We start from the raw sequence: 18129 nt of genomic DNA, 5'->3' as shown, positions 1-18129 counted from the left end.
ACTAAAAATAGTCACTACTCTAGCTGTAAAGATAATTATTAGTGTGGAAAGTAGGTATTTGCTCTGGCTGTATCATGTTAAGTCTCTGTCACTGTTGTGTTTTGTGACAGGGAGGACTGGAACATAGAGCACACATATAGCTAATATCACAGAAAGCATCCATTTGATTAAAAGTTTTATAAGTCATTTTTATTCATTGAAAAACAAACTGCTTTTCTGTAGACACAAGTTAGTTACCCAGGAGGAGCAGAGAAAAACTATTTTTCACTAAAATATTACTTAGTAAACATATAAAATAAACATCTTTGCAAAAGTAAATTGGAAAGGGTGAAAAAGAGACAAGTGGGTTAAACAAAAGTTGTTCTAGGGTCTAACGTGTAAGTGAAAGACCTTCAGTGTGAAAATAAGTCTGGCATTCCAGGAAGGATTTGAAAAGTTTGAACAAATAAAATAAGAAATCCAAAAGAGAAATGACATCTAGCTTTCTATAGGTGGAAAAAAGATTTTTTTGTGTCAGCTACATAGATGGCTCTTTCTTTTGGTAAACATGAACACTGAAGAAGCAGAATGTGTGATGAACTTGAATAAATACTGAATCTTCATAACAGAGTAAGCTTGGAAGAGTCTACTAGAGTAGCTATCTGAAATTAGAAATAGGCATTTTCTTATTTTGAGGAGATTTAGTTCAGAGTTTCTTAGACTTTGGCTGTAGCTCTGCCTGCAGCACTGTTTGAGTGACTTTGGATGTGTTACTTAGCTTTTTGAGCCCAAGTTTCCTACTTGGTTAAAGGAAGCGACACCGTCTCTCTCATTAGAGTTGTTGTGAGGCTAAAGTAAAACAGTGGGTTGGAAAGGACCTCGTGTAACGCCTGATCCACAGTCTATGCTGGTTCGTGGGAGTGTGCTAAAGTATATACTCTGTGAAGGGAAGGACCATTTCTTTTTTGTTCTTTGCTGTATCCCAGGCATCTAGTAAAGTGTCTGGCGCAGAGCTGCTGGGTTATGTAACTTTAGGGAATACCACTTTTGTAGCCTCTGTAAATGGTGTCCCAGGAACTGAGCAACATTGTGATCTGCCCTGGCACAGAGTAGGGATTCAGTAAATATTTGTTGAATAAGTTAATTAATTAGGGTGTCGGAAATTGACTAAAACCATTTCCTCTAGGGATAGTAAACAGAACATGTTTATTTAAAAATTGAACGGTAATCATTAGCTGCCCCCAAACCAGAAAAGGATAAGTAGAAAGAGGTGGGAGAAGGGGCATGGGCAATACCAGGATTCAGATTTTCTTTTCTGCTTGGTAACATCTTAAAACCTGTCAAGGAAGCACTGTGAAACATCTTGGCAAATTTTATGACATTGTGGGGAAAATATTCCTGGTCCTTCTTAATTAAAAAATAGCCCTAATTCCTTTTTTTTTTTTTTTTTTTTTGCATTCTTCTGAGGTCCTGTTTGGGTATTATATTCAGGATTCCCATGTTTCTAAGCTCCCTCCCCCTCATTATTAGAACAGAGAGTCCAGCCACTCCACTTCAATCCTGACACAGCTTATCAGTAGTAAGAAGTGCTCTCTATATGGTTTTTCTGTGGCCACTTGATGAACAAAGATAGTTGACCCATAAATATTGACCAGAATTGATTAGGAATATCTTTATGATAATTTCCTACCTCCTCCCTCAACCCCCCCCCCCCCCCCCCAAAATAAACAAACCTCTCAAGTCAGAGAAAGCTGCCAGGCTCATAGGGTAAATTTAATTTGAATAGCAGTTTAATTAACCAGACTTTGAACTTATTTTCCACATAAATGCCTTCTTGTTTTCTTCTCAGCTTGGAGATAGTTGTGCACTTCGTTTATCATTTGGGATATGTTTGAGTGCATTCTGTGTGCCAAGTACTGATCCAGACACTTGGAGGGCAGCAATGAACAAGGCAGGCAAGGACAAATAAATGAACAAGATAATTTCAGAGAGTGATAATATGGACATAATAAAATAGAATGACGTTCTGAGTGGGATCTCTTCTAGTATGGTGAAGGCAGGCCTCTCTAAGGAAATGACATTTGAGGTAATCATGCGAAGTAGGAACAGCTATTAAGAAGAACCTAAGGGGGAAATCATCTTGTCATGTTAAGACGATCAGGATGAAGGCCAGTATGGTTAGAACACAGTGTGAGCAAAGTGAAAAGTGGCATCCAGGTGGGATCAGAGAGCTAGGCAGGTGCCAGTCACATATGCCTTCTAAGCTGTGAGAGAGTTAGGATTTCATTCTGATGGGGTGTCAGTGAAGGGTTTTAAGCAGGGGAATGGTATATTCCAACACGTTGTTAAAAGATCTCTCTGGCTTGCTGTGGAGAATGAATTATAAAGGCCAAGGGAGGGGCAGGGACATGAGTTTGGAGGGTTTTGTTTTAGTACAGGCTAGAGATGACATCAGCTAGGACTCAGAGGCAGTGAGAAGATAACAAAGCTTCCATTTATTGAATGTTTACTTCGTGGATGGATTTTTCCCCCCGCCCCCATGTAAAACTGATAGGATTTATGGGAGTTGGGTGGGATCTGGTAGTGAGGGAAAAGAGACATCAAAGATAGGTGTTTGATGTGAATAAGTGCATGGCTGCTGGTGCTGCTTACTGAGGTGAAGATTGGAGAAAAGATATGGTAGAGGAAACCAAGGGTCTTGTTTTGGCCGTGTTAGTTTGAGATTGCTAGTAGATATCTCAAAGGGTGATTCCGGATAGGCAAGTGGATGAAATAGTCTGAAGCTTAGTAGGAAATTAATTTCTGGAGACATAAATTTGGAGTTATCACCATATACATATTTATTTACTAGTGTGTAACAGGTGCTCAAGACTGCTTTCAGATTTGGTGATGTGGTAGGAGGACTTAGAGGATTCAGTGTGTAGTTCTGCTCATGGCTGTAATTTATTACAGCAAAAGAATACAAAGCAGAATCAGCAGAGGGAGAAGGTGCGTGGAGTGGAGTCCAGAGGAGACCAGACCTGGGCCTCCGGGAGTCCTCTCATGGTGCAGTCACACGAGGCACACCGAATTCCTCCAGCATTGAATTGTGATGGCACGCGTCAAGTGTTGTCTACCTGGGAAGCTCCTCAGAGACTCAGTGCCCAGGGCTTTTACTGGGGTCGGCTCTGCCAAAATTCCAGACTCCTAGAAGGAAAGCAGGTGTTCGGCATAAACCCTATTGTTTGCACAAACAGTTTAGACACAGTGAGCCAGTCTTATCAGTTAGGAAGTTGTGGGAACCCTCCTGAAATCCAAGTTCCTAGATGCCAGCCAAGGGCAAACCTTGTGAGCAGGCCTTTCTAAGGGTAGCGGTCTCAGGCTTGCTATGTTAACTCTTTTCTGCGTAATTGCAGAGAACATTTCTGCTCTAGCTTTACATGAGGTGCTGTTGGAAGTGCTGGGAATACTTAGAAAGAATTCCTGCCTTTGGTAGGTGTACCATAGGCCACTGTGCAAGGGGTAAAACAGAAACACACAAATTATAGTGTGTATACCAAGGAAGTGCCATTAGAACTACAGAGGAAGAAAAGTCCCCTAAGCTGGTTTGGCAAGGCCTCTTATATACACACAATTCTGTGTATATAATACACACTTTTCACTTTTTAGATCAATATTGCAGTGATTGAATTTATAATTAATCAGAGTTAAAATACATACTAAGTTGTGGTCAACATAATAAGTTATGTATGTAATTATTTGTCATCTTCCAGTTTATTTATTAATTAGCAGCAAAGATTTTTTGATGTTTTTTCACTAACGGTTTCTCAATTTAGCATGGAGTTAGTGTAGCCTGAAAAGATAGCTCCTTCTGTTATAAAACAACTTTATTGCTTTAGTTGTATCCAATTCCAGGTGTTAAAATGACTTCTAGTTCATTGGAGCTACTTATGGCAAAACCGCATCAGTAAATAGGTTTTTTTGACTGTTGTATCTGTAACTTTAAAACTTATCTGGCAAAACCTTGATTTACTATACTGCTCAAGGAATTAGCCTATCCTGGTTAATTACATTCACCAGTTAAACTAGAGCCCCCTTTTGGCTTTAGCCTTTAGTGGTGAGAGCCTTTTGAAAACGTCTTTTGGTTATAGCAGGTTTGAGCATCAGTTTCCATTGTATAGTGATGTGGCTGAAGCTGTACTCAGATAAGTCTTAGTCTTAATTGAGGCCCAAATATCCCCAGGAACGGTGGATAGTGGGTGGTTGGGTATTGTGCCCTTCTCCTCCCTTTTAACTAAATCCTTGATAAGAATTTGTTGTCATGATTAGTTTCTCTTTCTTTTAAGTGAACAGAGAAGTTGCAGAGAACAGATTTTATGTTAAAAGTAACAACCAGTTAATTAAGTTCTGATTAGGTTGTGATTTGTTTGTAATGACTTTATTTTTCTAAGCCATACATTTGATCACATAGGGACTTCCATTGCCTTTAGGATAAAGGCCATGTGCTTAATACTGCGTTCTGGGCCCTCTATAATCTAATTCCACTCTATCCCTCAGATTCTTGTGCTGTTTCCTCACACTCCTCATATACTTAAGCCCCCTGAGTTAATCACAACTTCTCCCTCTTCACCTTGTTCTATTTGGGGGTTCCTTTCAAAGGAGAGGAGATAGCATGAGCAAAAGCTTATGCACGCAAGGGAGCAAGTTCTGCATAGAAAATACATATGGTCGAGTGTTGCTAGAATGTGAAGCCTCAGGTAGGGTATGGAAAGGTGAGGGGCTCCTGGGTCAACGCGTAGAGGTCAGGACCTAGGCCTTATTTGTGTTCCAAGCACAGTATTTCATAAACCTCATTGAAGCAGGTGAGTGCTTAGTTGATGTCTGACATGAATGACATTGATGTAAAGATGATTGCTGAAAGATAACTAGTTGTGTGGGCTATTGAAAACTATCTAAAATTTTTCAAAAAAGATTGCAATTAGACAGATATTTACTATGCTTGATCTAGGGTGGATAGCAGTGGGAGAAAAAGACAAATCCCTGCCCCTGAGAAAATTACATTCAAATGGAAAGAGTATAAACAACTAGTAAACTATATAGCGTATCACAAGATAAGTTGTATGGAGAAAAATTAAGTAGGGCTAGGGAGTGTAATTTTAAATAGGGAGGTTAGGGAAGGACTCACTGAAAAGGTGCTATGTAAGTAGACATACACCTGAAGGAGGAGAGCCAATGAGCCATGCTACTATCTGGGGAAATGTGGTTCCAGCAAAGTGAACTTCAAGTGCAAACGCCCTGAGGCAGGAGGGCCAGGATAATGTAGGGGAGGGAGAAAGGCAGGGGTAGAGGTGAGGCCAGAGAAATAATGGGCTGGGTTGAGAATGGCTTCATAGGCTTTATAAAGACTTTCACTTTTATTCTGAGGGAATGGGAAAAACCATGGACGTTTTGAGCAAAAGAGTGACATCATCTGCCTTAACACCTCAGCTAGAATTATGTTTTTAAAGCTTGAGAATAGATTGTAGGAGGACAAGGGGGAAGCAGGGAGACCAGCAATGAGGTTATTGTAGTAATCAGGCAAGAGATGATGGTGGCTTGGACCAGGTTGTTAGCAGAAGAGGTGAAAAGTAATTTGTTTCTAGATATATTTTGAAGGTGGAGTAAATGTTTTATCACAGATCTCAAGTAATTAGGTCATGTCTTTAAGTTTTATAAACTGTCAGTGGAAATTTTTTGTATATACCTTGATTAGTACTTTGACCCCAATTCAGTGAAATTTGCCGCTAGTAATTCGTAGGTAATACAATATAACCAGATTAGGCTGAAAGCTCATTTCACTTTGAATGTTAACATAAGTTTTAGGAAAGTGCTGTCAGGGCTGAGGGTGGATGAAATTCCCATCTCGGTTGCAATTGGTATGGTTTCTTCTTGAAGTTCCTGTTAAAGGTACTGACATAGATGCTGAGATGTCAGGGTATCCCTTCTTGTTTGAAGTCATTCAGTGTAAGATCGTTGACATCCAGACAGCTTTACAAACCAGAACGACTCGTGGTAACACAGTGGAAGGTGGGGGAATTTGTTTTCCTTTCCGAAAGTCTTCCTCCACTCTTCCACTTGCTGTCTGACATTTTATGGTAAGCAGCTGGTTCACACCAAGTGCTAGTTATAGTCATCTCATTGAAAAATATTGTTTCAGGAATGTAATATGTCAGGAAAAAACTAGCTTCTTTCAGATATAAATTATAAAGGGCTGTATTATGCTCAGTGTGTTCTAAGATTATCTGTTAGACACCTTTGTGTGAACCTGGAATACAGACCTAGTCCAGAATTAAAATAATTATGAAGTAGTTAATGTCAGGTTGAGATCAGTCTTGGCATATATGTGTGTACAGTTGTGTTTATACTTGTAGAGGTGTTGGTGTATTAGCATTGATGAGTTGTAGTGAATTTATTCCCCATTTTAAACATTTATGTGTTTTAAAAAAAATTTTTTTTGTATCCTTAAAAGTTTTGGCCCCCTTTAATTTCCAGCAGAGTGTCTGGCACTAGATTTCAGTTAATGTCTTCTTAAAAAGCAAGCTGTCACAATTAATAGGATGAATTTTGAATAATTCTCTGTACAAGTCAACCATTGGCTTTTTGCCCTATTTGTCCCATCTTTCAAGGAGAGTAAAAGACACAGATTACCTCTGTAACATAATTCTTCTCTCTTCCCTATGCACCACAGGAAGAATGTAGTTTCTGGTCAAATTTTGGGTTATCCATTTATCACAAAATGTACCTTATTCTTCCTTCTGTTTTTAAATATGTAAATCATTTAGTCAGTTGTTGATTTTTTTTTTTTTAAGTACATCTGTCCTGATTAAAAACAAAAAATCTTAAGCTTATATATATCTTTTCATCTTTTCTGGGCAGAGAGGCAGATGAAGGCTGTAAAAAACCTTTAGAAAGATTGCTGAACATCTGGCAAGAAAGAAGTGTGTATGGCGGCGAGTTCATACAGCAGCTGAAGCTGTCTATGGAGGACTCCAAGAGCCCTCCCCTCAAAGGTAGAAACATCACCACATGTTTACAGCTCTTGGTCTATGCCTACTTTCGAATCAAATATGAAAAGCTGCAGTGGGGGTTGCTGTGAACCACCAGCGATTATATGATTCTTCAGAGAGATGATCATAAATGATGGTGAGAATTTATGTAGTGCTCACAGCGTGTAAGCCTGGTTCTAGTATTCATGCTGTTCATCATCTCACACCCTGACTTTTGCTCTGTAGTCTCCTTGGCTCTCTTCTGCCTTTCAGAGACTTTATTTGCACAAGGGAAAGGAACAATAAAGTTGTTTAGAGTTGGGGGGAACTAGGAAATACCCTGGACTAAGATTTTGTCCTAGCCCTGCACTAACTAGTAGGATCTTGAATAAGTCCCTTAGCCTTTTTAGAACTTGGTTTCATTAAATACTGATGTGGCTTTGGAACATACTTTTGATGGTTATCAGCTTGCTGTCTAAAATTGATTTTGGTCTTTACTGAACCCAGGATATCCTCGGGAAGTGTGTACATGTATGTGTGTGAATTTTACCAAGTCCTTAAGAGCTTATGTTATTTTTTTCTTTAAAGAGGAGTAAGATCAAACATTATTTGGTTCTTTGGCTTCTGGTTAGTTGTGGTTTGGTTCTAGTTGGCATGACGTGTTTCTAAGCTACAGATCTGATCTGACTGCACACATACTCGTTCCCTGGAGCATCAAGTTCAAGTACTAACATAGTATTTAGGACCCTTTATAACCTTAACTAGTTTACTTTTCCAGATTCTGCCATTCCTTCACGTACACCATATTCTTTGGCCATTCTAAATAACCAACAGTTTCCCCTCTGGATGCTCTGTTGGCACCACTTCCTTTGCATCTGCTGTTACCTCTGCCTGAAATGTCCTTCTGCTCCTTTCACTGTGTGGTGACCTCACTCTTCAAGAATGCTACTCTCGGGCCGGCCTGGTGGCCGGTTAAGTTCAAGTGCTCTGCTTCGGTGGCCTGAGGTTTGCAGGTTTGCATCCCAGGCCGAACCTACACACCGCTTATCAAGCCATGCTATGGTGGTGTCCCATATAAAGTAGAGGAAGATGGGCACGGATGTAAGCCCAAGGCCAATCTTCCTCAAAAAAAAAAGAATGCTACTGGGCCGGCCCCGTGGCTTAGCGGTTAAGTGCGCGCACTCCGCTGCTGGCGGCCCGCGTTCGGATCCCGGGCGTGCACTGACTCCCTGCTTCTCTGGCCGTGCTGAGGCCGCGTCCCACATACAGCAAGTAGAAGGATGTGCAGCTATGACATACAACTATCTACTGGGGCTTTGGGGGAAAAATAAATAAATAAAAAAAAATTAAAAAAAAAAAAGAATGCTACTCTCATTCTGACATCTTCCCTAGCTTGTCTGGGCACATGTTGCCATTCCCTCCTTGTTCCTCTGGTATTTTGTACATGCACATGCCTCTGCTATAGAACTTAACCATGATTAGCATAAATGGTAATATCGTTCATTCAACACCGTTTATTGTGTGCCTTTCATGATCTCTTCCAGCTCTGAGTTTATATGCATTTTAAGGTGGGATAACTTTCCTGTGAAACTAAAGATTAGAGGCTTTCTAAGAATGACGTAAATGTTTCAGACAGTAGGTCATTGTTGTTTTACTTGGAGTTGATAGAAAACAATTTTGGAGTCACTCTTGTAGCTTCTGAAAAGCAAGATGTTTCCTACTTTGGATTCTGATAGTGTTTGTATTGAGTCCTTTGGAGGTATTCTGCACAGCGTCGGGGAATTATCTGGCATTCTTGCCTCTACTTGGTCTTAGAGTTCCTTGGTAAACAGTGCTGATTTTTTAAAACACCTTTAGGCAAGTAGGAGAGCCCTGAAAGATGATGTTTAAAGCTAAGTGTTGAATTTCAATTCAACAAGCATTTGCCAGACATGTGCTTTGAGTAACCACTATGCTAGACGCTACACGAAAGAGCAAGAGAGGAGTGAGAAATGGTTCTGCACTCAGGGAGCAGTCAGACGAATTGGGGAATTTGTGGCGGTGGTAGATTTGAAAATAGCTCTGTTGAGTTTCTGATTTTTTGTTTTTGAGCATCTAGACGTTAACAACAATACAGCCAGTATTCCTCTATGTGGAGGATACTGCTGATCTAGAGATAATGTCTTTTTCTCTATTCTTTAAAGAGGAAAACACATCTCAAAAGGTTACAGCATATGTATAGCCCCAGCTAACTTACTCTGTCTCCTCATTGTCCTTCTTTGGACCTGAGTTATCAGAATATTTTACCACAATCCTTTCAAAATATTGATGAGTTCTTCAGATGTTTATTTTCAAATTAAAATAGTCCTTTCAGATTTCAGCTTTGATTCATGAGTAGTTCTTTGTCTTCAGACAACTTTATAGAGTTTAACTTTGAAGTAAAATTTTTCCTTTGGAACTTTGACAGGTCTTCTAACGTTGAGAAATGCATGAATTTAGGAATTTTGTTTTAGAACTGGAGATTTCTTGAGCTTATCTACCTGTCTTTCCAGGTGTCCTAAAGTTCTCTCTCTGTTCTTGGGAATACTCAAACTGTTGCTTTACTGAATGGAACTTCATTATTTGCTTGAGTCACAGATGAATCACATAGCATCCTATAGTTGTAGGATTTAGAAAGGAACTGTAGATACAAAGGAAGTAGCATTTATTGAGTACCTATTAGGCATTAGCCAGTCTGCTGGCTGCTTTTCATGTTCATTTATTTTAGATCCTTACAACTACTCTATGAATTTGGTATTATTTTGATATTTCGGATGAGAATACTAAGGCTCAAAGGGATATAGTAATTTTGTCTAAATAGATATAATTGATAGGTGGAGAATTCAAACCCAGGTCTATATGTCTTTAAAGCCTGTTTTCTTCACACCATACTTTTTCATGAAAGCACATGGATTCAGTAGACTTGAATTAGGGTATGAATTCATGAGCAGGTCACCCAGCTTTCCTGGACCTTAGTATAGTTAGTTTAGCTCTTTAGAGCAAGAATTTGAAACCATACTTCCAGAGTATGGGCCCAGCTCTGTCACTTATAAGCTATGTGACCTTGGGCGTGGCGTTTCATTTGACCCTTCTGAGCCTCAGGTTCATCATTGTACAATATGGCTGTGAATAGTAATACCTCATAGGCTTGTTGTGAAGATTACTTGACATAATATAGGTAAGATGTTATTAATGTGATGATATGACTTTTAATCTTCCCCCTCCCCCCGTTCTAATATCTGATATTTTGAGTTTCTAAATATGGACTAGTACCAAAAGTAGGAGGAGACTTGTTAGTATTTTCAGTCCCCCAGATTTTGTGCCAGGCTGGAGAGCACAGTGGTTAAGAGTGTGAACTCTAGGCCCATCTTCCCAGGTTCAAGTCCAGACCTGGCCACTCAGTTCAGTGAGATGATACTGGTAAAGTACGATCAGAACTGTGCCTCACATGGTAGCCCTTTGTTTGTTGCAGACCTTTTTCTCTCTACAAGTAAAGTTTAATGTGCTTTTAAAAGAAATTCCCTTTATTTTGAGGGAGGGAATAAAGAATGAGGGCGCTGTTACAAACAATATTTCCTGATTCTTAAAAATAATATAAAATCTGTGGGATTTTTTTTTTTTTAATCCCAGAAAATTTCAGGTGGATCCTTTAGAAGATCCAACTTGACTGGTAGATGACTGCACTTTGTAATGTGATTTGCAATCCTTCAAGCTAGCTTTTTGCCTTAAAATTAGTTTCACAGTTTGCCATAATGTCTGAAATTCTACCACAATCAGGTCTCTGAGAGGCATACCATAAACCCTTAGGTAACCAGAATGACTTGAAGGTTAGCTGGAGACACAGGGACAGGTTGGAGGATAGAATAGAAGGTGTACAATAGGAGGACAGAGGGGTTTTGGCTACCCGTAGTGTTTGCCCTGCCTGTAAACAGAGTGGTTGAGTGAGTAAAAAAGGGAATGTAGATACTGTGATCAGAAGACAAATTGATTGTGGAAGGGTACCCTGTCTTAAATTCAGACTGATGAATGGGACTGACAGATTTCCTAGGTTATTTTTAATGGCTGTCTGACTAGATTAAGAATACTGGGCATCATAACTGCTAACTTGGTACAGATGAGTCAGGGTAGAGTTACCAGAGCTCTTCGAGAATACTGGACATCATAACTGCTAACTTGGTACAGATGAGTCAGGGTAGAGTTACCAGAGCTCGCTGTCCTATTTGTGTAAAGGGAAGCAATGATAGTTGTTTCTGGCATAGTACCAGCACTCTTCAAGCTCTGTGCTTCCTCTGCCTTCAAGAGGTTTCAAACTCACGTCTGTTGACACTTTTCTAGGTATTACAGGAATGTAAAGGAATAAGACACTGAATGTTTCTATCAGAGAGGTTAGGCCTTTGTCTGTCCATGGCCATGCAAAGTAGCAAGGGCCAAGGGCTTCCAAAGAGAGCTCCAAGTGCTGTGGGAGTTAGAGGGGGTGATGCCGACTGAGAGAAGGAGGGCGTACTCAAGATGATGTTACCATTACGAGTAGGCTTTGAACTTAGGTGGCCATTCCAGGTTTTTGAATAGAGGCATGATGGGGTGAGAGCTCAGCTTTAGGAAGATTAATTTGATAAGAGTGTAGTCTTAAGTTGGAAAAGGAGCGACTAGAGGCAAGGTGATTGCTTGGGACAGTGGTCTGGACAAGACATGATAAAGGTAAGAGGCTATGGGAAGGAGCAGAAAGAGGAGATATGTAAGAATCCCTCAGAGGTGTGGAATCTGCTAGAAGTTGGGACTTCGTGAGAAATTCCAGTGGTCTCTAAGGCTTTGTAGTTGGAAGATGGGGCCAGTGAAAGTGTTCATAATGGAAATAGGTAGCTCAGGACAGAAGCAGCCCTATGGGGGAAAGGATGAATAATTCATTTCCAGTAGATCCTCCAAGTGGAGATAGGTGAGAACTGGAACAGTAGAATGATCATGGTTACCTCCTGTTATACCCTCTTCCATCAGGATGGCAGGGGACAGAAATGGCCCTAAAATTATTTTCATCAGTTTGATTTCAGTCTTTAATGACTGAGTGGCAGCATGAAGTGGTAGAAGGAACTCCAGATTAGGAAGTGGATGACTTGGACTATAGAATCCAGACTTAGGCTAACGAGCTCTCTGACTTTGGACAAACCACGGCCTGTGGGCCTTGATATGCTCATGAAAAAACAAGGTGGGGGAAGCAGAGACAGACGTCTGTCTAAGGCTTTCCAGTGCCAACATTCAGTGATTCTGAGTGTCCTGGGGTATTTGGTGATGTGTGGTTTTTATGTATAATAATTTCTGTATGAGAGTTGGAAAGTGAAGAATTCAAATTTTATAAGTTTTTCCACCTTCTTTAGTGTATTTAACATTTATTTATTTATTGAGCACTCTTCTAGGTGCTTGGAAGTGAACAAAACAATATAAAATTTCTTTGCTCTTGTGCTTACATTCAGTGGCCACTGCTTGCACACTGCCACTTTGATGCTGTGGTGGCTGAATGTCTGTCTGGGCCATACCACACACCATACATTAATTAGGCAGCTGCTGTGTGCTAAGTACTGTTAAATGTTTCATATGCAAATTATATCCTAATAGATTTTCTGTTTTAAAAATATAGCAGTCCTTGCTTTGCATGGTAGTGCAGAACTGTAAACATGACGGTTCAAGCTGAAACCGTGCGAAGTGATGTTAACAGTGGGAAAAATCATGATTGTTTTATGTCTTTTAACATTTTTTGTCAAAGAATTAAAAACTCACTGTTGATTACAAATGTATAAGGAAACAAAAAAGATAGTAAAAATAATAGTTATTTATCATTGCTATAACATAAAAAATTAGGAACACTGAGAATTAAACTGTTTTATTTCTTTGTAACAAACTTATCAAGAGTGGTTTGAACAAAGCTTGCCTTCTTATGTAATTTATAATACAGAGCACGCATCTTTTCTGTCTTAGTGAATTGTCATACTTCTTTCTAAGTTTGGATCAGCATCCAACTTTTTATCCTTCTGCACTCAGTGTCGTGAAATATCTCTGAGAGTTGCTTTAACATGAAGTTTTTTGTCAGCATCACTCCCTCCAGGACATTGTCATCCTTTTCGTCACAGCGCCTTTCTTCATTTATGTTGATAGGTTGGCCTTCACTAAATTCCTCTGGCTGTGAGTCTGGTCTCTAGAAGGGTGTGGTGGTGCCCGAGTTCCTACAGCCAGATGTTTCTTCTACAGCTCCGTTTACGTTCTGTTCAAATTTCTCTTCTAGCATTAGTTTTAGTTTCTTTGCTGCTCTTTCATCTTTGTGTCAGACAGTTCCCTGTTTTGATTATTCATTTTTATAAAATGTCACGTGGATTTTATCACTGGGAGACAACAGAACTAGACACTTCGCTGTCTGTGTGAACTGAATAACAGATGTGCAGTGACCAGTCACTGACCTTGAAAGAAGTAATGTGGTCACTGATCGTGATGCACTTCTGTTATTTACGTGGTGATTGTGGGCTGAAGTTAGTGGTAAAGTTTGTCGTTTATGCAATTACTCAGAGTTCACATGCCACGGTAACTGAAATTTGAGCCGTGTTATTGGGGGACTCTTGTCGTTTAAACCGTGCTAACAAATCCATGCATAATAGAATCGTGCAAAGTAAGGACTGGCTATATTGCAAATGTTGCTGTTTCTTTTTTTGTTTTTAGTAGAACAAACAAAAACATCGAGAAAAGATAAAACACATGATATTGACTTTGCTTTCACGTCAAACATAGTGTGGTCGGTTAATGTATAAGGTAGGGAACAGGAACTACATCCTTGATTCCAGAAGAAAGTGTTTAATTAAGCAAGAAGTGTACGTTATTCTGTTTATGACTCATAGAGTTCTGAGGCAGGTGCCTGGTGACCCTCTCATTTGACAGATGAGATGGTAATTGTGTGGTGCTAAGTAATTTGACTGTGGTGGAAAGAGCACAGATTTTGAAGTTATTTAACTTCTCTGGGTCTTCATTTTCTCACTTGAAAAATGGAGATATTACATCTTAGAATTGTTGAAAGGATTAAATGTAAAGAAACGATTGCAGTGCCTGGCAGGTGTTAGGTGTCCAGTAGTTTCTTTACTTTCCAAACCTGAATTTATCATTTAGATTTATGTCTCACAGTTATTTGGCATTTATTTTGGATTGTCCAATTTGATACAAAAGGAATGATTTTGGAATTAACACATTTATCCTAATTTAAAAGCATATGATACGGTTAATAAAAAATGTAAGCTGTTAGCCTCAAAAGTGGTTAATTTTAAAATAGTAACTTAAGTAATTTCTCTTAGTAGTATCAATCATATTTCTCAGTAATGGTTATTTTTAATTTTAAGATAAAATTAGGTTTGTTTTGTTTTTAAAGGGATAGTTTAAAGGATATTTGTGTTTAGAGTTTTTGACACGATTTTATTGATGGATTTCTCTCTACTATTTATTTTCTGAAATTATCTTGGAAAGCATAAAGAATCTCATTTTATGTGCAGTATATTCTCTACAAACCCTCACAGCACATCGGCTTGCTTCATTATTATCTGATGGATTTCTTACCACTTTACTTCTCCTGTTAACTTTTTTTTTTTTAAGATAATGAGGTTTTTTAAATTAAATGTGTTAGTTTGGTAAGTTTCACTTTTAGATGCTTGTTTTCAGTAGTATTTTTCAAGTGAGTCAATCTGAAATGACAGACTAGGGCCATTTTGACTTTTCAGTCATGTAGGGAACTACCACCAGTTTAAAATAACTGGCATAAAGGTTAATATTAAGCCATCTCTGGAGATATAGACCCCTTCTGCCCTTTTTTACATGTGACCCATTGTGCATAGCATTTGACTCTTACCTATGCAGGCTGTTGTGACCCAAATTTGTCACTTTTTTCTTTCCTCTAGCAACAGAGGAGAAGAAGTCTCTGAAGCGAACTTTTCAGCAGATACAAGAGGAAGAGGATGACGACTACCCTGGAAGCTACTCTCCCCAAGATCCTTCTGCTGGACCCCTCTTGGTATGTCTTGACCCCCAGAGAGTAGGTCAGAGTGGCTTGGTGAAGTGACTTCTAGTTGAAGATTATGGCCACAAGGTGGCGCAGGTAACCAATAGTATGAAATCACCAGAGGGCAGCTCCCAGAGCACTGGGTGCACGAGCCACCCAGTGAAGCTTGGCAGACAGCAGGCTTGACTTTCTCTTTGCATGCTGTGACTCTGGGATGGATTTATGTTTTATAGAGTACTTGGACTTGGCTTTTTTTCGTTCCTAGGAATTGAAAATATTCTTAAAAAGTAGATTTTTGTGAAAGGGGTAGATAATGTTACCATTCAAAAGTCCTCTGCTGTGGCTTGTCCCCCCAAAAGTGAGGTTGTTTTTTATAAGTAAACAAGTTAGCTTCTACATGACAGTGGCAAATTTGCTACAATGTAACCTATTTAAATATTAAAACAGAGAGCTACCATTTACTGGAGTTTTTAACCATATATTTGCATTATTTGGCCCTTCATATAAGTTAGCTCATGAACTCTGTGTGGTTGGTTCATTTTAGCTATTATTTATTTACAGTCAAAGAAAACCAGGCTCAAGGAGACAGAGTAAGTAACTTGCCCAATGTCTTAATTTGAATCTGGGTCTGACTAACTTTAGAGCTCATGCTCTTTTTGGGTTACGCTGCCTCTCATTTTGCCTAAAACAGCTTTACTTTATTACACATAGGTGTGTTTAAGGCCTATGTAAATAGGAATCCTGTCTGATTTGTCCTATGTTAAAATGTTGAATTAGACTGGGGGTTAAATGAAAGCACTGTTGGGCCACATATCTTTGCATTTAAAAACTTCAAGAGGGGCCGACCCCGTGTCTTAGCGGTTGAGTGCTCACGCTCCGCTGCTGGCGGCCCAGGTTCAGATCCAGGTGCGCACCAACGCACTGCTTCTCCGGCCAGGCTGAGGCCGCATCCCACATGGAGCAACTAGAGGGATGTGCAGCTATGACATACAACTATCTACTGGGGCTTCGGGAAGAAAAAAAAAAAAAAAGAGGAGGATTGGCAATAGATGTTAGCTCGGAGCCCGTCTTCCTCAGCAAAAAGAGGAGGATTAGCACGGATGTTAGCTCAGGGCTGAGCTTCCTCACAAAAAAAAAAAAAGAATTCAAGAGAACAGTCTGGATTATCAACTTTCAGGATAATTTGACTACCATCTACATGGTTAGCTACTCCTGGATCATTATGGGCTAGCTAACCTGTCAGCATTCTGTGTTTTCTCACTATTTAAAAATCTCTTTTTGGTATACACAGACTATGCAGATTGGTTTGTTCTTCCTGTTCTTCCCCCTTGTTTGTAATTAACGAGTTTGACACATTTAATTTTGAGAGTGGCTGCCAAAACTGAAAATGTCATCTTGTGACATTCATTTTGTAAAGCAAACCCAAGAAAGAATTGAAGTAGGTGGTGTCATTTCATGTAATCAATCAACACACAGTTGTTAAAGGTGTGATATGTATACCTCTTTATTCTATATTGGAGACCGTGCTATACTAGAAATTATGCATCATTTGAAACTAAACAATATGAACCAGGCTCCATTTTCTTAAGTTGCTAAAAACATACTCTTTAAAAAAATTGTTTTTTTTTTTTAAAGAATCATGTAGAATTTCATTCATGTTCAGCCATGGACTTAGAAAAATTAACTTTGTACATTCTCTTAGAATCCATATCATTGACTTCAGTATAAGCTCTGAGACTAAGAACAATTTTTTTTTACATGTCGGGAATGACCATTTTTAAAATTTGCTTTCACTTCATTTAACTCCCAACTAGTTTTCTTTAAACCCCGTATGTCTTAATGGACAGTGTTCTTTGTGTTTTCATTGTACAGACTGAGGAACTAATCAAAGCTTTGCAGGACCTGGAAAATGCTGCATCCGGGGACGCTACTGTCCGACAGAAAATTGCTTCTTTGCCCCAGGAAGTGCAAGATGTTTCTCTATTGGAAAAAATAACAGGTAAGAAGGTAGAGTTTGGGTAAAAGTTGAGGGAACAAGGACATATCTCTAATGCATCAAACTCTAGGCGTGCTAAGTAAGGTCTGTTGAAAACAGTGCAGATTGTGTGTGCAGGGGGCTGGGAGGAAGGCATTAAACTCATGACCTTTTTACTAAAAGAAAAAAAATTATGATTCAGCACTGTGTGATTTATACACTGTACACTGATACCTCCCTTAGGTGGTAGTTCCTTCAATGCCAAGAACTCCAGGTGTGTATTCTTAGTATCATTTTACCCTCCTGATGATCACCCCCAATTAGGGAGCAGCAGTTGGCATTATTGCCACTTTATGTGTGGGAAATTGAAGGGGAAGAATGAACCATGAACTAATATTTATAGAGTGTGCTCTGTGCCAGATATTTCTACTCTTCATGATAATCTTTGGAGATCGCTGAATGTCTGTCACCGTATTGTATCAGAGGAAATTGAGGTTTTGAGAGGTTCAGTGTCTTGCCCAAGGTCACACAAGTAGTGGATCTTGGGATTCCAGCCTAGGCTGCAAAGCCTGTATTCTTTCTGTTATGAAAGCTCGGACCTTTTGTTCCTTTCTTCTGAGGGCCACCATTTTCCCCATCCAGTCCCCTCCTTGACTCGGCTGCTTCACTAACTTCCTCCACATCCATCGAAAGGAAATCAAGGTTGCTCATGAAGTGTTTCCTTCATTCAACAGATATTGAGGTACACTATGTAGCAGATGCCCTTCGCGTCCCACCTACGTCCCCTCAGGGGTTAAGTGCAAAAAAGAAAAGTACAGCAGGGGTGTGGGGTGGAGAATGATTGAAGGAGGTTCTGTTCTAAAGGTGTCAAGAAAAGGCCTTTCTGATGAGATGATCTTTGACCAGAGGCCCAAATAAATTAGCAAGCAAGCTGTGAGCATATCTGAGGAAAGGAAGTGCCACCCAGACAGAGGAGACAGTACATGTAAAGACCCTTAGGCAGGAGTCTGCTTAGTTGGAGAACACAACACTGAGCCCTTCTAAATCATACAAGAAGCATTTTGGCTCATTCCGTCTACTTCCTCGCCTCTAAGACTTAAACCCTACTGGATTTAACAGTCTATTGATTCTTT

The 18129-nt window shown here is 39.6% G+C and overlaps 1 protein-coding gene across 2 annotated transcripts in view; it reads left to right on the top strand.

Annotated features, from left to right (window-relative positions):
- RPRD1B (regulation of nuclear pre-mRNA domain containing 1B) overlaps positions 1-18129 on the top strand; it is a 49557-nt gene that overhangs the window by 6072 nt on the left and 25356 nt on the right. For both annotated transcript variants that reach the window (XM_058562715.1, XM_058562717.1), the window contains exons 3-5: positions 6874-7007; positions 14921-15033; positions 16894-17020. In XM_058562715.1, the coding sequence (XP_058418698.1) occupies positions 6874-7007; positions 14921-15033; positions 16894-17020 (374 nt within the window). The remainder of the gene's footprint in view (positions 1-6873; positions 7008-14920; positions 15034-16893; positions 17021-18129) is intronic.

Source organism: Diceros bicornis, chromosome 19, assembly GCF_020826845.1.
Source record: "Diceros bicornis minor isolate mBicDic1 chromosome 19, mDicBic1.mat.cur, whole genome shotgun sequence".
Taxonomy (NCBI): Eukaryota; Metazoa; Chordata; class Mammalia; order Perissodactyla; family Rhinocerotidae; genus Diceros; species Diceros bicornis.
This window is presented reverse-complemented; position numbering and strand designations above follow the sequence as displayed.